The sequence below is a fragment of the Crotalus tigris genome, unplaced genomic scaffold (genome assembly GCF_016545835.1).
Source record: "Crotalus tigris isolate CLP2741 ecotype Arizona unplaced genomic scaffold, ASM1654583v1 scf7180000017772.1543713, whole genome shotgun sequence".
NCBI classification, from domain to species: Eukaryota; Metazoa; Chordata; class Lepidosauria; order Squamata; family Viperidae; genus Crotalus; species Crotalus tigris.
The window spans coordinates 386,925-407,607 of record NW_024096623.1 but is presented as its reverse complement, the minus strand read 5'-3'; the positions used below and the strand labels follow the sequence as shown (position 1 = coordinate 407,607).

At 39.1% G+C, this 20,683-nt stretch overlaps 2 protein-coding genes across 5 annotated transcripts in view; one reads left to right on the top strand and one right to left on the bottom strand.

Moving 5' to 3' along the window:
- GABRB3 (gamma-aminobutyric acid type A receptor subunit beta3) overlaps positions 1 to 2,073 on the bottom strand; it is a 543,595-nt gene extending 541,522 nt beyond the window's left edge. Inside the window, exon 1 of the mRNA XM_039341825.1 lies at positions 1,683 to 2,073. Within this exon, the coding sequence (XP_039197759.1) occupies positions 1,683 to 1,783 (101 nt within the window). The 5' untranslated portion in view covers positions 1,784 to 2,073. The remainder of the gene's footprint in view (positions 1 to 1,682) is intronic.
- Positions 1 to 18,424, top strand: part of LOC120307269 (gamma-aminobutyric acid receptor subunit alpha-5) — a 213,742-nt gene extending 195,318 nt beyond the window's left edge. For all 4 annotated transcript variants that reach the window (XM_039341829.1, XM_039341831.1, XM_039341832.1 and 1 more), the window contains 3 exons: positions 14,479 to 14,631; positions 16,397 to 16,608; positions 16,945 to 18,424. In XM_039341829.1, coding sequence (XP_039197763.1) covers positions 14,479 to 14,631; positions 16,397 to 16,608; positions 16,945 to 17,244 — 665 coding nt within the window. In that variant the 3' untranslated portion in view covers positions 17,245 to 18,424. The remainder of the gene's footprint in view (positions 1 to 14,478; positions 14,632 to 16,396; positions 16,609 to 16,944) is intronic.
- The last annotated feature ends 2,259 nt before the right edge of the window (positions 18,425 to 20,683 follow it).

The following is a 20,683-nucleotide window of genomic DNA, read 5'->3' as shown; positions in this document are numbered from 1 at the left end:
GATGCACAATATTAGGGTATGCAGTACTCTGGATGCAATTCAAAATTTGAATGAACTATGAAAATAACTCTTTAAAACAGTTTCATCTTGTCTAGGATATGTGATTGCCCTTGACAATGCTGGAGAGAAAAGTCTGGATGGTGTTAAAGGGATGAGTATGGGTATATCATCACAAGCTCCTTACTATGTTTTAGGAATTGGATCTGAAGTACTACACAGACCTGATAAATGTTGTTATTTAATCAGTACATGCTAAAATGATTTATGCTTGATAATGTACCCAAAGGTAGCTATAGATAGGATGGTTAACTGGAAGTAAAAAGGTTTTAATATACTTAGTCAATAAAATTATGTCTAGATGTAAGAAAAAATAAGGCCATTTAGTATAAATGTATAATGACAATTCTCGGATATCTATTAAACCTGCCACAATTTTATCCCCATAAATGGATTATTGGTTGAAAAACACATTCATCAGATACTTCTAAAAAGCTCTGTCTCTTACATTCTGCTAAAGAATATTTCTTTCTGTTGGAGAAAATAGATGTAGCAGACAAACTATCCAAGCTTGAAAGAAGCACTAGGGACAGAGAGCTTCTTTGCAGTTACTTAAAGCGCTACGTCTTTTGCTAGCTTATTTTCCCACAGGAGCCAAGCAAGCATCTATAGATTGATTTCTTCCCTCATCTCAACCATATGTTGAATAAAAATTAGGGGGCAAAGGAGAAAGGAAATGTGGCAACTGTGGCCTTGCTCTATAGTATGTCTAGACACCATGAATGGGGAAAGGGATGCTAGGATTCACACTTCTGTACCTGGAAGAAAATGTGCTGAACATGGCAACACTACAGACCTAAAGAGGCTTTCATGCCTGCCCAGCCATTCACATGAGGATTTCAAGGCAATTATTTCTTGTTGTTTCTGGAGAAGCATGATTTATGCTCATCTTGCTTCTGAGAATGAAGTAGAAATTGAAAATACTGGTAATTAGAGACAAAGGACCCTGCCTGAGAGCTTGGAATCAGGTGGCTCCATGCTATATTTTCCTCTGTAGGTTTTGAAGGAATACCAATAAATTGATGGAGCAACTCAAGAAAATACTGGACTTATTTCCTATTCGTGGCCCAGATTCCCATAGCACACCAGCAGGGTTCCCTGCTAATTTGAGACTTAGGGAAAAAAGAGGTCAGCTGCCTGTAACTCTGTAGAGAGAATAGATATTTAAGTGATTTGTAATAGACCCAGAGCAGGCACGTACACACATACGCACACACACACATCCCCTAGAATCTGAAAAGATTAAAGAATGGCAGTCTTGCCTGCTCAATCAGTAAATGCACAAATTATTCCCAAAATGACAGCCTCCTGAGAACTGTTTTTTCATAAAGTCCATGCAATCTCAAAAGTGCAAAATTAAAGAGAAAGGAACAGTATTGCGAGAGATGGTGCAAACATCACAGTGACCTTAAAACAATCAGATTAAAGAGCACAATATCTCCCTTCTACTGTATTCTACAAGCACTCTGAAATCAGGATTTTGAAAGCTATAGCACTAATTTTCTTTTATGAATGATAATGAGAAGGAGAGAAAGACACAATTCTAGATCACTCAAAGACCAAAAGATTTTATGGGGGGGGGGACATCGACCAGTAAAATAAGTTCATCACAAAGGTTTTCTTACCAGTTCACCATTATAGCGGCATTATTCTCTGCAATGAATGGCAGCTCTCCTTTCACTTTCACAGTCACCAAGAAAAAAGTCCAGAAGGTTTCCTGAAGCATCTCCTAGATCTGAGTGGAGAAGCTTTCTAAGAGCAAGATGTCCACAGGGAATGTGCCAGACTGCCAGGCACTCATCCAGTTCTTAGCAGTGCTTACCAAGGCTTCTGGCTCATGCTACACTAAGAACCAAAAGAGATTCTAAGCACAATCCACAATCAGAGCTTTATCCAGGAATTACTTTTCATAGAAGTTTCCTTAACAATGGCTGGTGCTAAACATCATTTTTTTAATAGCTTTCTTTTTTCCTTTCCTATTTCACTGTTCTATTGTCCCAGGTTACCTCTGATCAAGTTGAGCTCCCAATACAGCATGGGTCAGAAATAGTAGGACACAGATTGTAACCGAGGATTAACAAAATACAAAAATCCGATTTCACACAGGGAAAGCATTAGTCAACTAAGGATTTTCTGGTCTTTAGCAAGCTTTTGGACTGCTTGTAATCAGGATTTCAAATATGTCATTTCCTTTTCTGAAGCTGAGAATATAAAAATAATACATACAGTTTATGTGTTATTTGTGTCTGTGTTATGTATTAAAATTGAATCAAATCAATTTTTATTGTAGACCTGAACGAATCCTAAAAAGGAAAAAGAGACAAGGCGAGGATAATTTTCTCATTTTATTTTCACTTTGCCTGCCACAATCAATTCCTACATCTTCACCGTGGTCCAACTAGAGGGAACCATCTCTGGATGCAGAGTTCCCCTTGCCTGAGGTTATGAACTAAAGACATATCAGTTTGCACTATGAAGCTTTTAATGCAGTATCCACTGGTCCAGCTGAGAAAGATGCTGTCCTATGCTGGGACCCTATTTGTTTGAGGCAATCAGATGCTTTAAGAAACAAGAACAAAAGTGATTCAGCCTATCTCAGAATGGATGAACATTCCTGGGCCTTCTTGCTTATTTTTGAACTGTGTTGTTACAACAGAGGAGTGATTTTGCAAAATGGTGAATTATAGATGAGTTTTAGATTATTATTCCTGTAATAATTGGATCAGGTTGGGTGGGTAAATGATATTTGTAGTATAAAATATGAGGATCATACACTTTTTAGATTTAGTTGCTGTTCTGGATCGTGTAACTCTATGTAACCCTAACTAGAGCATGTATCTATATGTTAGAATGTTTGGCATTTATTGGGTTAAGTGCTGTCTACTTAAGAGATGGCTTATGGGTAATGTAGTTTTAGCTAGTCAGCTATATCATGTTAGTAGGTCAGTGGGAGGAGCCACCAAAGTTTATTATAGGATATCCTAGCCACAAGCCTGTGAAAAGGTTCCTTTGTTTCATCCAGCCTCATGTCTCCTGGCCACACGGCTTGGAGGTCCTATGCCAACATGTGATGCTTATGCAGAAGAAGAGGGGAAAATCCATTATCAAATTACCTGTGGAATGAGCTATATTGCTGAAATATGTTTCTGGACGTATCTCTACATAACAGTGAGTTATTGTTTAGGATTCCTAGAAATAAAAGCGATATTCTTTGCTTATTCTGCTGAGTTATCTGTCTGTCCTGGATGGGGCTAAAAGCAATCTGTTCTATCTGAGGCAGAACAGTAATTTGATAGGATTAATTTCCTCTAATCTCCTGCAACAATAATTCAAGGTTTGTGAAAAAGTAAAGTCAGTATTTCTGCTTGTCAGCCATCATTTCAAAAGAAGGTGTGATTGGGTGAAATCCTTCTCCCTCAAGCACTTCAGCCTGATGCATTGTTTGTTAATTTGCTGTTAACTCTGCGAAGTCTCCACTGATCTGCATGATAAAGTTTATCTGCATATTGACAAGCATCTGCTGGCAAGGAATCATTGCTAGTAAAACTCTGCATGCTAGCCAACATTTTAAAGTAAAGGATTTCTTGCATGTAAAAGCTGTATTCCTAAGGTCAAAGAATTGGGGCAATCAACCCCCTTCTTTGTCTGCATCTAAAACTTGTACTTCTGACATGCCTGTTGCAAAGTGCTAATTCAGTTTGATGTTGTTAAAGGCTGTGTTCTACAAACCTGCAGAAGTTTTTAGTGACAAACGAAAAACCTTTGGGGAAATTTCAAAACGAACAGCCTAAGAAAGTTGCTACAAAAGGAATCTTGCTTCCTTTCCACCCCCTTTCTGGCCCCAGCTGCCGAACAATAAATTCATTTGTTGTCTTGGTAATTTCAATGGAAAGACAAGGCATGCAGAGGCTCCAATAGCAGGGCAGCAGCATCCCCTGGTGGCCAATCTGCAAATGACGCCTTTATGAATTTTTTTCTATGCTGGACCTACTACAACTTGATGATTAATTCAGCACATAGTAGGCTTACACCAAGCTAAGTTAAGAGCACCCCTTAGAGGGGAAAGAAGGTACTTCACTAAATGCATTTCTAACTACGCAGAGTGAATCTGATAGTTAAAGAACAAGTTACTTATATTCATCCCAACCTACCAACACCACCTAGAGGGCACAGAGTGAACTTCACCAAAAGTAATCACTCACTCAAGCTGAAGACCAAGAAGTTCCAGCTTGAGAGCAAATTAAGGAGAAGAACAGGCAGCAATTAACCTTGCTTATTATCACAAAGCTGATGACCACGAAGTTCCAGCTTGCGACCTAACGACCAGGTGGGAGTTTGTGTGAGCTAGTGGAAGCTCAGCATTCTCTCAGTGGCCACTAGAGGTAACATGGTAGTAAGAAGAATTTTGGCTGGCCGCTCTCCAGATGCCCCATAGTGGTTAAAGGAGGAACTACACGCAAGCCTTTAATCATGCACAGAGAAAGCCCTCTAATGGACAAAGGGTGAACCTTGAAGGAAGAGCACCCTGGTAGCTGACCCGCAGGAAGTGACCCCTAGTGGTGAAAGGGTGAATTGTGCTGAAGTACCCATAAACACAGGAAAATGCACCCAGTAGTGCCTCCACCCACAGACAGCACCCCAATAGCTGATCTGCAAGTAGCGACCCCTAGTGGTCAAAGAGAGAAGTTTGTCAAATTTGTCCCCGATTCCCTATGACCTGAGGTAACAAAGACAGCCCACAGAAGCCATGCACTCACTTCTGATGGAAAGTGGAAGGTGATATGTGAAAGAGACTGGGAGAAATTACACAAACTCTACCAACTGCCTAAGGAGGAGCTCTCCCCCAGAGGTATGATCTTATTAGAACTGGATAGGTCAGAGGCTCTCTGGAAATGGACAGATTCCGAATGCCATCTCGAAAGGATTCAGTCACTACTAGGAGACCCAACAATCGATAGCTTGATGCAAGAACTCAAGCGAAGAAACAAGGTACGGAAAAGGTTTCTAGAGAGCTTTAAACACCTCCCAGAGACCGAGTCTTACCCAAAAAACAAACCAGTCAAAAGGGCAAAGTCCGTGTCACTGGCAGTTAACCCCAACAAGGGGTTTTCTGAAGAAAAATGCCAGCCATCTGTACTACATTTCCCTGCTCATGGAAACAATGCTTATGAGGTCCAATGGAAAGCCACTGATTGTGCTCCAGACGACCTCAAGACTGTACCAACCCAGCCTGCATGCAAACCCAGCACAGTACCATTGGATCCTCCAACACCCTGGGGAAGAAAGTTAGACTTAGGAGAGTACAAGACTGATTTCAAATGCAGTGAGCCACTGGAAGATACGGCCAAAGCTGATGAAGTTGAGGGGAAGTGTCAACTGAGCAAGAGTGACAAGCACTCAGAAGCCCTGCTTCCAGACTCTGGATAGTCACAACAAGCAGCTTCTACTCCTCCTTCAACCAAGGAGCCCCAGCATGGCTCCAAAGAGCGCCCAGAGGCACCCACCAAGGTCGACTACCCTTTAGTGTGTAACGACCCACCATTCCTCAGCAAACCCCCAACAAAGAAATGTGCTCTGTGCCACAGAGCACAGTGGGGAGGAAAGCCACTGGACTACGCATCCAGCCATTAGGCAGGAGCCTACGGTTCCTAAATTCTGGATTGGTCATCCCAGGAACGTTCTGTGTCAACCAGCTCCCCCGAATTACCTCACAGTTCCCAACTCCCGAAGCAGAAAATTTGGCTCTGTTGAGAGTAGACACCCCTGACCCCTTTGCCTACCACAGAATTGTCAGAGGCCCAACAAGCTCCTCAACTGCCTTTAAGATGGAACCTGAATGGGTCATCCCAGGAACGGTTTGTGTTGATCAACCGCAAACCCCAACCCAAGTGAGCATCTCAAAAACCTCCATTCTCAGTAATGGAACAGCACCTCACCTAAAACCACACCTAGAACACTGCATGCTCGTGACAACCAAACCTGTTTTGGAAGCAACAGTGTTCCAGACCAGTAAGAATTACAGCAACTTAGCCTTGTCCATAGAGGACAAACAATGTCTGCAGCTACACGCGTCCTCCCTGAACACCACACACTGGGATAAGCCACGGCTGCCAGAACAGAAACAAGACTGGGAGTCATGGAGTGTACTTTCAATATGTCTCCAGAGTATGCAAGTACAGCGCACGTATGTCTCCAGCTTACCTGCCACTGTACGAAGAAAAGAATTGTACTTTTCCTCAGATGCATCAACAAAGGTAAATGCAGCCTTAAGATACATCACAGTCTACAGCGGGGAGAGCCACACTTATGTCGTCTTGATTGCAACCATAAGATACATCAGAGTCTACAGCAGGGAGAGCTGCAGTCTCGGTGTCTTTTTTGGAAAAGCGAGACTAACAATACAACAAGGCCACACCGTACCAAGGTTAGAACTATCTGGTACCACTTTAGCTGTAAAACTCACCAACTTCACAGCGAAGATGTTGTGCCTTGAACTACAGTCTACCACCTTCTATGCAGACAGCAAGGTGATGTCAAGCTACATCTGCAAACAAAGCAGACACTTCTATGTCTATGTAAGCAACAAAGTAAAAAAGATTGAAACATCTTTAAGCCCTGAACAATGGCAACATGTGCCAACAGATAAGAACTTTGCGAACCAAGTTAAGTGGCCCAACCTTGCCACATAGTTAACAGAATTGATTTGGCTAGAAGGTCCTAAGTTCTTGGCTTGTCCAAATAGCCAGTTGTCACAGAGACCAAAACGCTATTTACTTCCAGCTCCAGATCAACGTGCCAACCTTCAACCTCAGGCACCAAGTAAACTTCAATCAATCCGCTTCAAACCCCTCTCTAAGCGGAAGCACCTGAGATTAGGCATAGTTTTGATCGTTCTGATCACTTGTCTTAACATCCCAAGAATTAACCTTATAGGAGCCTGCAAGGACTTACAGACTATTGAAGATATTTGCCATGACCCAGTGATTGACAAATGTCTGAAGGCCAAAAATTGACTTCCCCATGCATCTCACATGGGCAAAGCGTGCATAGGCGAAGCGTGGGAGCACACGATTGGTGCACCCCACAAAATCAAAGACTCTATGTCGATAAAGACACCCACACCCACACATGAAGTCCTCACTACCCTGATGACAACAGTAGCAGCCATCTTCAATGCTCCATCGGTGGTTCCAGACCCTTCAGTTCCTGAGCATCCTGAGTCTCCAGCTCCTGCTGTTCCTGACTCTCCAGCTCCTGCCAATGTTCCTGAGCCTTCTATCCCTGATTTTCCAGCTGATGCTCCTGATTCCTTAGTTCCAGCTGATGCTCCTGATTCTTCAGTTCCAGCTGATGTTCCTGATTCTTCAGTTCCAGCTGATACTTCTGATTCTTCAGTTCCAGCTGCTGTTCCTGATTTTCCAGCTCAAGCTGTTCCTGAGTTTCCAGATGTTCCTGATTCTTCAGATCCTGCTGACATTCCTGAGTTTCCTGTGTTTCCAGCTTCTTCGGTTTCTGAGTATCCTGTGAATCCAGTTTCCTTTGTTCCTGAGAAGTTTTGGATTCCAGTTTTTCTGTTCCAGATTCGGTTCCAGTTTCTTTTACAGGAAGAAGACCTTGTCTCACTGAGAAACAAGAACGCATACCAGAACTATTGGACCATGGGACTTGGGCACCAGGCCCCACCCAAGTTTGATGAACTGGTTCACCAAGCTGAGATCCAGATTGTGAAGCCACATGAGCCAGACTGTGACTCAAAGACTCTTGTACCAGGCTGATCACTGATTTGGTCTCGTTGCTGATGAAGATTGAACTAGAAGATCAAACCTCAAACTATGTATCATGTTTATGCATTGTTTGATGTAACACTTATTTCTGTTATAATTGTGCATGTTTATGTTTACTTTATAGTTATGCATGTTTTGATACCATGTTTTTACCTATTTAGTCACAAGTTAGTTAACAATGAGTATTGCATACCTTACTGCTACGTTTTTTGCTTACTTCAGTTAGTAGTGAAAATTTAAATTTCCAAGTGGGGAGTGTTCTGGATTGTGTAACTCTATGTAACCCTAACTAGAGATGTATCTGTATGTTAGAATGTTTGGCATTTATTGGGTTAAGTGCTGTCTACTTAAGTGATGGCTTATGGGTAATGTAGTTTTAACTAGTCAGCTATATCATGTTAGTAGGTCAGTGGGAGGAGCCACCAAAGTTTATTACAGGATATCCTAGCCACAAGCCTGTGAAAAGGTTCCTTTGTTTTATCCAGCCTCATGTCTCCTAGCCAAATGGCTTGGAGGTCTATGCCAACATGTGATGTTTATGCAGAAGAAGAGGGGAAAATCCATTATCAAATTACCTGTGGAATGAGCTATATTGCTGACATATGTTTCTGGACATATCTCTACATAACAGTGAGTTATTGTTTAGGATTCCTAGAAATAAAAGCGATATTCTTTGCTGAGTTATCTGTCTGTCCTGGATGGGACTAAAAGCAATCTGTTCTATCTGAGGCAGAACAGTTGCTTTATATCACAGAAGTATTGATACCAAAAATCCACATTATACTACTTAACTTTTCCTAATCATTTTCCTATAGGTGACTTTGCATAAATTAAACTTTTTAAAAACAGAACTACTCCAACATGCAGCTCTTTATTTTAATTTGCCTTAAGCATGTTTTTGCATGAATTTTCCCCCATTTTTAATGTATGTCTTTCTCAAATTATATATTTCCTTGTGCAAATTTTTAAGGTGCCAGTCTCTGCTAAGGCACATGTTCTGTGAGATACTTTTTTAAATCTTACTAAAATTTGAGTGTGTGTCATCTGTTTTTTTCTTTTTTACATTTTTTACATTTTTATATAGATATAGATCTTTTCACCCAAACATTTCAGTTTTGTTAAGTAGGCAGCTTTTATCCATCTGTTCTTAAAATTTAGGCTTCTAATGCTGTTGTGGAGATACTAGACAGTTTTCCATCATAATATCCAGAATTCATTATTTATATCATATTATTCATATTAGATCCTGCTTATACCCAGCCGTGGCTGGTCATTTGTGAAGGACAATGGTCGTGAATTCTCTTTCCATGTGTTTGTTTGTTGAAGCTCAATCTGGAGCCTCTTAGCATGGGAAGAAAAGTGAGTTTAAATAATCATTGTGTACTTAGGAATATGACAACTCTGTTGTAAACAGTAAATTTAGTAGGGCTGTGGAAGTGCTCTTAAAGAGATGCTTTACAAAACACAAAAACATTTTAAAGATCATTAAAGCAACTAAATCTTTGCCCCAAACTTGCATGTTGCTGCTTCCAGCTGTCTGTACATGCAAATCAAAGGGGCTGCTTTAGAGACTTCTGGTTTTGCACCAATAGCACATGGCCATGCAAGAGTGGACCTCCGCTCCCCATGGCTAGTTTTACCCTGCCAGAGGGACTCTAGATGGGTCCGAAGTCGCCTCAAAGAATCGTGAAGGAGGGGTGCCCCATTGATCACAAAGCGACAGCAATTGCTTCATTTGATCCAGGGAAAGCACTTCGAACCCGACAGGAGAAATGCTAGCCACTTGTCAGCGTCTAGCCCAAGCTACCTGTATCTGAGAAGCCCAAGAGCACTAACAAGAACAACGGTGAACAGCATGCTTGGAATTGGTGAGAGTATTTGATCTTCTCTCCCTTATTTTGCAACTAAGTCCCTGGGAAAGATCCCCAAAGCAAAAAACCTCTGAAAGTGAGGGAAGGGGACTACATTCCCATTCTCCCATAGATGGAAGTGGCGAATTAACCTTTAAAGAGGAAAAAACATATTGAAATTAAATTTAAACTACTACAATCTGATCAAACTTAGAAACTAAAACAAACTGCTAAGATTATATTCTAAAGGATTTTGATGAAATTATAAAAAAAGAAAAGAAAAATAATAAGAACTTCTTGCCTGAAAGAGCTGGAAAATAAATATTTGCTGATATCTAGTGGACAACTAGAATATAGCACATTAAAGAAAATGCCCAGAAACAAAGAAAAATCTGTTCCCATGAACTCTAATAACCTTTAAGAAGATACTTGTCAGGGGACAAATAAGAGATTGTATACTGGGCCAGCCATAAGATTGGAAAGTGTTTGAAGGAAAAGAAATATTTTGATTGTAGCCTAAACTTATGCATTGTTTAAAAACTTTGATCTATGACTAAATTTTGAGAGGGAAAGTTACAGGAAGGATTTAAGGTGGCTAAATATACTGAATTGCAATTCTGACTGGTTGACAATTGACAATTGACTCCTGAAAGAAAGAATTGCTATAAAACATTGATTTTACTGAAACCTTGACAATTGAAAATTATAGTGGATTATAAAAATTATATATAAAGACAAGAACTATATAAAATTGGACTGTTTGGATTTTGAGTTTTGGCCATCTTGACAAGGCTAATTACAGAGACTATGGCACTTATGATGGATTACTCGAAAAGGGAAGACAACATGGATATGACATATTCATTAAAAATGATAGAAAGCCATACTTAATATCTATTCTTGAAGGATTCAGAAGGAAAGATCAAAGACCTCTAGAAACAACATTTCAAGACAAGACAAATACTTTTCAAAAAGACATTTATGCAATGCTATGACAGATACAGATCACAATAGCTCTAAACCATGAGGAGATTAAGCATAACTTTGATAACATAAAGGAATATACTTCTAATTTAAATCTACAATTAAAAAACATTCAAAGAATGATGGTAAAGAATGAACAAACAAATCAAATAACAGAATGTGAACTAGAAAAAAATGACTTAATTGGTGAAGTCACAAATGAAGGGAACTATATCTTAATACAAACAAGAAAAACTTCACAAGATTTGGATACAACAATAAATATGGAAAAGATACCTTATATATTAGAATAAACTTGAGAAGAAAGAAGACTTAACAAAATGAACACTGCTAGGAGAATCACTATTTGGGAGTCAAAAAGCATACATCATACATATTATGTATCCTCTACGCCTAACAACAACTACAAAAATACAAGAACTGTTTGACAAGTCAAAAATATTAATTTGGAAAACAATTTGGCAAAGAAAGAAGATTAGAGACTTGATTCGCCCTACCAGATGGAATATTATACGAGCAAACACTTGTTTGAATATGGCTAAATGAACAAATAACTTTGGCCATAAAGGGGCTTTAGAATAAGTGGAATAAGAGATATAAGTAATATGATATTTTTGATAAGACACAAAATGTAAAAATATTGGGATGATGAAAGTGAAGGAATAGTTTGAATTTTAAAGACAAGTTTGAAAAGATTTAGGATTAAGGAAAGACTGAAATATTGTGGGGAAATTAGGCTTAATAAGAATTTTGAAAAAAGGATATATAGTGATTTAATTATTTTTTACAAATAGAAGTGAAATATAAATTGATTAGAAAAGATGTTATAGGTAGATGTTATGATAGATAAGTACTATAGTATTTCTATAATATATGAAATGTGAAAATACTGGGATGATATATTTAAGTGGAAAATTTGGATATTTAGCTGTTAATTATTGAGAAAATTATGATTGATAAGAATTGTTTGAATATTATGGAGAAATTGAGTTTTAAACAAGATTTATGAAAATAAGATATATGATGACTTAATAAATGACTTTTACGAACATAACATGTTGACAAGAAAATTAATGCTATATATGGACATTATTATTGTTGGTATAAATATAGATGAAAATGTTTTATTTAATCATTTATATATGGATAATATTAAATACCAAAAATTATTGTTTAATGCTGAAGAAGGAGAATACTATTGGGAGAAGAGAAGATCAAGGAAATATATTATCAATTAATATACTAATTATGGAAATATAAAAATTAATTATTATTGACTGTTAATTAACTATTATTGATTGTAAAAAAAATTATCAACCAAGACAACATGCTGCACACCAGGTTATTATCATAAAAAATTAATAAAACTTTTACAAAAAAAGGGGGCTGCTTTAATGATTTAATCCGTTTAATAAAGGGTTTATTTGGGCAAACTTGAAAATTTGCTTTCTTCCATCCTCAAGGCAGGTTGAAAGTATATAAAGTGTGGTCTTCATAGCATTGCTCTTACCATGTTAAGTATAAGCTGCCATCATCTAATGAAGTAGATACTGATGCTGTTATTCGGGCTGTGGTAGTGCTTTTGTACCTCAGTTGTACAAAAACAGACTGTGTAGAAAAATAGACTTGGTGTCAATCACCGGACTGCAACATGCAGAATGGCTGCAGCCAACTCTCGTACTACAGTCACCATGACCCTGCTCACCCTTCCTTTCCATTATGTCAGTTCTTTGAGATGCAGTAATACAGATAGGATCCAAAACCATAAGTACTAATACTAATACATTTATTATAAGGTTATAGTAACAGAATCTGAAATCCCAGATTGTTGAGGGCAATATGCTGACTGTGTAAACCACTTAGAGAGGGCTGTAAATAAAGCACTATGAAGCAGTATATAAGTCTAAGTCAGTGGTGGGATTCAGCCAGTTCGCATCACTTTGGCAGAACCAGTAGCTAATTTTTTGTTGCCCAGGCCCAGAATGGACTTCCACACAGAGAACCGGTTGTTTACATATTTGAATCCACCACTGGTCTAAGTGCTATTATTGCTATCTTGAAAGCGTGAAAGCATTCTTCTCCTATCTTTACTTTCCAGAGAACTAGGGAAGCCCCTGAAATATTTTCTCCACTTTCTCCCTCCTTTAGACTCTGATGTTTTTTATTAGACCATTGTCTAGGCAGCAACTCTTCCTCCTGTCTCCCAAGGTTATTCTCCCAGCCTATTATACCATGGCTAGTTTTGATGGATATAACTTAGGGCAGTGAAATGGTTTGTATGTACCTTACGCATAGGCAGAAGCCAATGAAGCCCATTCCCTTATTTATACAATACATAAATGGAGAGGCACAATAGTTTTGGAAAAAAATAAACCTTATCAAGTAAGATTCTGCTTTCTCCAGCAGCCAAAGCTGTAGTGGCCATGGAGGAACAGAAGCTCACAGCTGGCTGGGAAGGGGTGATTCTCCAGTGGGCCAGTTGAAGCCCAAGAGGTTGTTGATCCACCAAAGAGTTGTGTGCAAAAGAATATTTGCATAATATATTTTTTTCTTATTTTCTAATAAGAAACACTTCCCTCCTCCATTGCAAAACACTCTTTTAAAATATTTGCCCAGCTTTAGTAAATCATTGCATTTTCTTGTCTCTGTTGGATGTAGAGGAAAAAAATGGGATTAATCTGGTCTTCCAGAACTTGCACAAGAGAACAAATGTCTAAATAGTTAGCTTTCTTTAACACCAGTTCACAATAGCTGCCTGCATTCCATGCGGCTATACAATTATAAGGGAAAAAACATTTCCCTGGAATTGTCATGTTTCTCAAATGGGTGCCCTTGAAATGATTTCTTGGGGCAGTACATCTACAAGGAGTCTTAACATGTAATGTCACTAACACAATGATCTTCTGCCCCATGCAGAGAGATGCCGGCAGCGCTGATTGGCTTGCTGCTAGGCATGTGCTACAGTGGAATACAGACTCTCCATGAGCTGTGTTGTCTTTCATCATAAAGAATCCGTATGGCATCTTCATTTAAAGAAGCTCTTTCGTGGAAACCTTTCCCCCAGCCCAGTGGTTCTCAACCTGTGGGTCGGGACCCCATTTGGGGTCGAATGACCATTTCACGAGGGTCGCCAAACAATGCAGTCTGCCATTTTTTTCCCCTTTTCCTTAGCTGTGCTACTCCTTTTTATTTTATTGGCTTTTGAAAGCCAATAGAATAGACTCTCTTGAATAGAGTCTAATTCTATTGGCTTTCAAAAGCCAATAGGAATTGTCCAGGCTGTCTCTGCCCTGCTGAGCCCGCCAAAAGTCCCATTCTGCAAACGGTGCTGCACCAGTTGAGTAGTCCTTGACTTACGACCAGTTGAGTAGTCCTCGACTTATGACCGGTTGGGGGTCATGGCATTAAAAAGAACCACTGCCCAGCCTCATCAGTGGACTGTAACATGCAGGCTGGCAAAGGCTATAGAAGTCAGTGTTCTTGTTGACAAATATGCAAGTAGCAAGTCAGAGCCTCTGGTATGGAGTATTTATGAAGCTTGGATAGAAGGCCTGTGATCTCAAGGCTTAGAAATAAGATCATATTTAACTTTTGGGAAGACGAAAAACGGATCTTGAGAATCAATCTCCAGTCCCCAGCCATTTGCTAGTATGCAGCTTAGTGGCTGATACATCCTCAAATCAATATTCTGTTTGGGCTATTCTAGGACTGCTGAACTGGCTTGTGGAGAAACTACTTAAATGGAAGGAGTTAATAATTCTGTTTTTTCTTGCTAAGTTACATCTTTATTTTCTCCTACCTAGGGGAATACACTATAATGAGGGCGCATTTTCATCTGAAAAGGAAAATTGGTTATTTTGTCATCCAGACTTACCTTCCCTGCATTATGACAGTAATCTTATCACAAGTATCATTCTGGTTAAACAGAGAATCTGTCCCTGCTCGAACAGTATTTGGTAAGTACTCTCCTTCATCCTTAAAAGATCCTTTATTCTGGGATTTCCAAACCTAATTTCCTTTGCAACAGAATCTCTCAAGAAAGAGGCGATGCTTAATTCTTCCTGACAGTAAATTCCCCCTGCACCTGTACCCAATCCAAGCACTTTATCACTTCTTTCTTCTTTCCCCTTAAGGAAGATACAAAATGAAAAGTAACTCTAGATACTGTGAATCAATATACATCTGGTACTTTACCTGCTTTTCTTTTTCTTCATAGAAAAGTTGAAATGTAGAACAATGTAGGTTGCAGAATAGAATAAAACTGTGTGTTATTAGAGAGCCACTAGAAGGATAATGTATATTAATTAGTTTGTGGTCTGATGAGGATTACTTGAGAAACCAAGCTATCAATAAGACTAAATTCCAGGTATTCATTTCAACAACCAGGTTACAGAACTGTCAGTCAGATGGCAGATAGGAAACACAATCAGATGAGTTAATTCTACATTAGGCTACATTAACAGAATCTTATAAGTCTGAAAGTAGAATTCCTCTCTCTTCCTTACATCTGAGAAATTAGGGAGGGTCTCTTCTGAATCTCTTGCCCCCCCCCCCCAGTACAGCTGTGGTCTATACTGTCTCTTATCTGACTGTTCCCTATGTGGTGTCTCTGGGCCCACTCTCCCAAGGTCATTCCCACATACTGTTACAGAAATGATAATGCAACATTCAACTATGCAAGTTGAATGTAGTAGTCATTTTTGTCCAGTTAGCTATCTATACATCACTTACATCAGTCTTTTCCAAGTTAGTACCCTCCAGTTATTTTGGAGCATATAGCAGAATTTCTAGCTTCTTTTCCCCATGTGACTGCACTTAATTAGATACAATCTCCCTGCTTGGATACTTTAGGCAAGCCATTTAATCCTTCCTGGGGACAGGTTAGTATGTAATAGGAAGCATTCTATCTGCCCTACAAGATACAACAGACTAAGAAACAGACAGTATGCGGTATAGTAATGGAATCCTGCAAGTCTTGAGTTTGCTTCTCTCCTCCTTTACTTTATCTTCATATTTATTAGAGAGGGGTCTGTCTGAGGGGTTTCTCAAATTAGTTTCTTGGAATTGACTTAAACCATCATTATCTGTCTTGTTGTCTTGGTAGCCAAACTTTCCATAGTCCTTCAAGGTTATTCCCTCTACAAATTCACTTTGAAGATGACCAATCTGAAAAAGTTTTACATATTACACATTGCAGGTAACATTGAGACATGGGGGTTTAGTGACTTAATAATATTGGAGATGATCTTTACTCCTGCAGTTCAAGTCCTAGCATTCAATAGTGGGTGACCTCCCATTACTCACCTCAGCTTCTGCCCACTTGGCAGTTTGAAAGTATGTTCTACGTGAGTAGATAACTTCAGTGGAAAGACGAGCTGGCTCTTCATGCGGACGGTTAGAATCCTGCTGATGCTGGACCTTCCTGCTTGTGATGCCCATTTGCAAGGAGGCTTGGGTGGAGGGAGAACAATGGATAACAATACAGGAAAGCTGTTTGTCTTTCTTTCTTGTGAAGAGCTAGCTTAATGCCTGTGATGCACTTTCGAAAGCATGTGAGTATAAACCAAACAGAGCTAGCTAGTAGTTAGGCAGCCAAACTACTACTCTATTAGCATTATAGACTCCTGACTAATGTAACATCACCATACGCTAAATAAAAAATAAATAAATAAATTTTAGGTAATTTCTAAATATCTTTTTCTTTCTCTCTCTTTTTTAAAGGAGTAACCACAGTTCTTACAATGACAACCTTAAGCATCAGTGCCCGTAACTCTCTACCCAAAGTGGCTTATGCTACCGCAATGGATTGGTTTATCGCTGTATGCTATGCCTTTGTCTTTTCTGCCCTGATTGAATTTGCTACAGTCAACTATTTTACCAAAAGAAGCTGGGCCTGGGATGGCAAAAAAGCTTTGGAGGCTGCAAAAAAAAAGGTGGCTATTACAACTCCTTGAAGAAATAAATTATTAAATATCAAGGGGGGAACAGAATGTCACAAGTTTTGTAAACATCCTGTTGAATTTTTTTTTTCTCCATAACCTGTTTGGACATTTATATTCTTCCACATCATGCTAGCAGAATGGGAAAACATTTACCTGTTTAATAAACTAGGATGCTGTAAATTACAACGATAATAATCCAATGAATAGTATATATAGTATAACCAAAGATTGTAGGGACTCTGTATAAAGCTCATTTTTAATGACCCAAGCATCTGTTTTTAAAAATTATAGTTTGCTAATGTGTTGTTGTTGTTGTGTGTTTTTCAGAAAAAAGAACGTGAATTAATGGCAAATAAAGCCATCAACACCTATACTGCTGGAAAGATGACACCCACATTAAACATACCAAAGGACTCCACCCCTTCAGTCATCTCCAACTCTGTTTCTGCTCCAGCCATACCCATTGAGAAACCAGCTGAAAACAAAAAGACGTATAACAGCATCAGTAAGATTGACAAAATGTCCCGAATAGTTTTCCCTGTCTTATTTGGAACATTTAATTTAGTTTATTGGGCCACATATTTGAACAGGGAACCCGTTATTAAAGGTGCTGCTTCTCCAAAATAAATGGAAAGACTTCCAGATCAAGAGTTAGCCATACTTGCAAAAACAAATGCTACCAAGGAGAATTTGAGGTTCCAAAAGATTTTTGACCTTTGGGCAATATTCTTCAGGAAGTTTTTGCATGTTTAACAATATGTACAAAATTATTCTTGCCTTGATTATTTCTACATGTAACCTCAAATGTTTGTGACAATTATATAAATGGCAACAGATACTAATCTTTTTAGGACAACAGAAGACATGGAACACAGCTTCTATGCTGCTGGGTATCCTGCATTGATAGTTTACAAATGAAATAGGGTATATTTTTTAAACTGTTTGGGCGTATAGCATATCTGCCATTTTTTATACTTCGAATGTACATTCATGCACATAGTGGGACTGTGAACTTTGCAGCTATAGAGGTATTCTTACAAGCTATTTCAGAGTTTGTCCATGCTGGAATATTCTAGCTCATAGTCATGCTGAATGCACATGAAGTGGATTTACAGCACCTCTTAAGAGCACATGCCCACAAGCAAGTTTCGGCAGACCACTGAAGTCTACACTCCTCCCCTGATAACTTGGATGTGTGGAACCAACATTACCGCTCAAATGCCCTAGGCACGGATTTCTTTTTCTCTCTGAATGCAGCATTTTTTATGAAGGCCATTTACACTTTGAAATACAAATCTCTAAAAACTGGACTAATTTTCCAACCTATTATCTGTTCTCAGCTTTGATACGTGGAAGCAGTTCTCAGTGTGTAAAACTGTCTAACACTTAATACTGATGAGAACTGCTAAATATTACTGGTGCCCATGACATATATACCATAGGGGACCCTGAACCCTGTGATGACTGCCATGGGTAAGACTTTTCTAGATAATATCATAGAATGCACAATATTCAGCTATGTACAGGAATTGGCGCTTCCTTTTTTTGCATTGTAAACTTGTGCAGGTTTTGTTGAACCAGTTGTAGCACTTTGTGTTGATATATCAACTACATTCTCTTGATTCTGGCCCATGCCTTGGCATTTGAACTGAGTGACTTGCTGCAAATCAAGTGGCTCCCTCCTTAGTGGCTTCATAGTCCCAGAAGGCTCAGATAGCTTCAGACCCTAGGACAGTGGTGGCGAACCTTTTAGAGACCGAGTGCCCAAACTGCAACCCAAAACCGACTTATGTATCGTTGGGTGACAGATGGGTGTGGCCCACTAGGTGGACATGGCCCATTGGGTGGGTGTGGCCCATTGGGTGGGCATGGCTTCAGTGGTAACGGCAGACTGGGTGGGACTAAAAATTCAATCAATCAATTCCAACTTTGCGAGATCTTTTTTTTCCTGTGAGAAGTTGAAATTGATTGATTGATTGAACCTTTTTTTTTTTTCCACATAGCGGCAGAGGCCTAAAGCGAAAAGGTTTTATAAAACCCAGCTGAAGGCCTAGGACTGGGGCGACGGTGCGCACGCCCACAGAGAAGGCTCTGCGTGCCACCTTTGGCACCGTGCCATAGGTTCGCCACCACGGCCCTAGGACTTTGAAACAGTAATGGCCTAAATGCACTGTTGTGCCTGAAATGTAAAGTAAAGACACTGAAAGCTACTCTCCCATCTGCCCATCTGGACTGGTTAATTCAAGCAGACTTATTCAGTTCTATGATAAGGCCATTCCTGGCAATAACGCCATGGTTGCCTTTTCCAGACGCCACTCTTGGTTCACCCATTTCCACAATTTTTTTCTTTGCCATTCTGAGACTCTTAACAACTGCCCCGTGGCTACCCATTCAAGGCCATCTCAGGTTTTACAACAAGCCACATCAGTGACCATAACAGAGATTAGTCATGTGTAATTTAGCAGATTTAGCTGCTTCATTTGACTACTACTTATAATGAAATAGTATTATTTCCAATACATTTATGGTATTATTTATTTTCCCTTCCTACAAATTGTTTCTCTTCTTTCTGTTAATATTCAAAACAAAATTGCAACATGTCACAATCAGTATGAAAAATTCATATAAATCTGTTAATCAATCCCATGGCAATAAAAGATTACTGCAGTGATATCGCTTGCATTGTAACAGACCACAATAAGAGCAACAGCAGGAAACCCAATTGACTACCTAGAATTTGGGTGTGGCTAGTCTAGAGAAAAGAAGGATTCCAGTAATTGAGGAGCTACCACAAAAAAGAGGGGGTCAACTTACTTTCCAAAGCACCAGAGAGCAGGACAAGAAGTAATGGATGGAAATTAATCAAGGAGAGAAGCAACTGGAATTAAGGAGAAACTTCCTAACAGTGAGAACAACTAACCAGTAGAATGTCTTGCCTTCAAAAGTTTTGGGTCTTCATCACAGGAGGTTTTTAAAAAGAGCCTGGACAGCCACTTGTCTGAAATGATATAGGGTCTGCTGCTTGAGCAGGGAGTTGGATGAGAAGACCTCCAAGGTCCCTTCAAGCTCTATTCTGAATTGAGTTGAAACTTATAGATGTACTAGGCTTTCAAAGTCTGGCACCCAAAGCAAGATTTATTTATTGCATTTATATCTTTTTAACTTGATATAATGTTCCTCATCCCAAATTATGAAGCAGTTTTAAAGTGAATACAAAGCAGCATGAATTAGAACAATGTTAGATCAGTTTACCAATTTACCAATCTACCAAAATTACCCACAGAGTCTGAATCTTACCAGGACATAAGATCAAAATCATGGCTAATTAAAGCCTAGTTTCCAAAAATTTGGTTTTCTTGTATGAAAGATTAAAAAAACTATATGCTGTACAAACTATATACCAGTTGGGGTTACCTAAATTGACAGATCTCTGCATAGAGTTACACTAAAATGTAAAGTAAAAAATCAAAATTGTTTTAACCTGAAAGTATATTAGAAATAAATCATGCAGAGAGCAAATATATTGCCACCTTTAATGACAGTGGGAGGACAATTTGGTGTAGTAGTTAAGACACTACTAGGCTAGAAACCAAGAGGCTATTAGTTTAGTCTTGCCTTAGACCAGAAGCTGATTGGTGACCATGGGACAGTCCCTCTCTCTCATCCCTAAGAAACAGGCAATAGCAAACCTCTTCCAAAATCTTTCCAAGAAAACTGCATAGACTTATCCAGGCAGTCACCAGGAATAAAGACTGGCTCAAAGGGACATGTATGTGTGTGTGTGCACGCACACACACAAAAGACAATGGATTTCTTTACATAAATTTCATCATAACCAAATATGCATGAACCACTTTTTTTTCTCCTTTTTACTGCATTTCAGTGATACTTGGCAGGGTGGGACATCTTTCATTGATGCCATTGTCCCAGGTTCTCAATCAATGTGAGAACAGGCATTTTGATATTCATGGAGCTGTTTTAAAATGCACTTGCTGAGACTTTGTTCACTGATTACTTGAATTTTAAGGCCATTACCTACATAACCATTAGGAAAGTGAGGAATTTT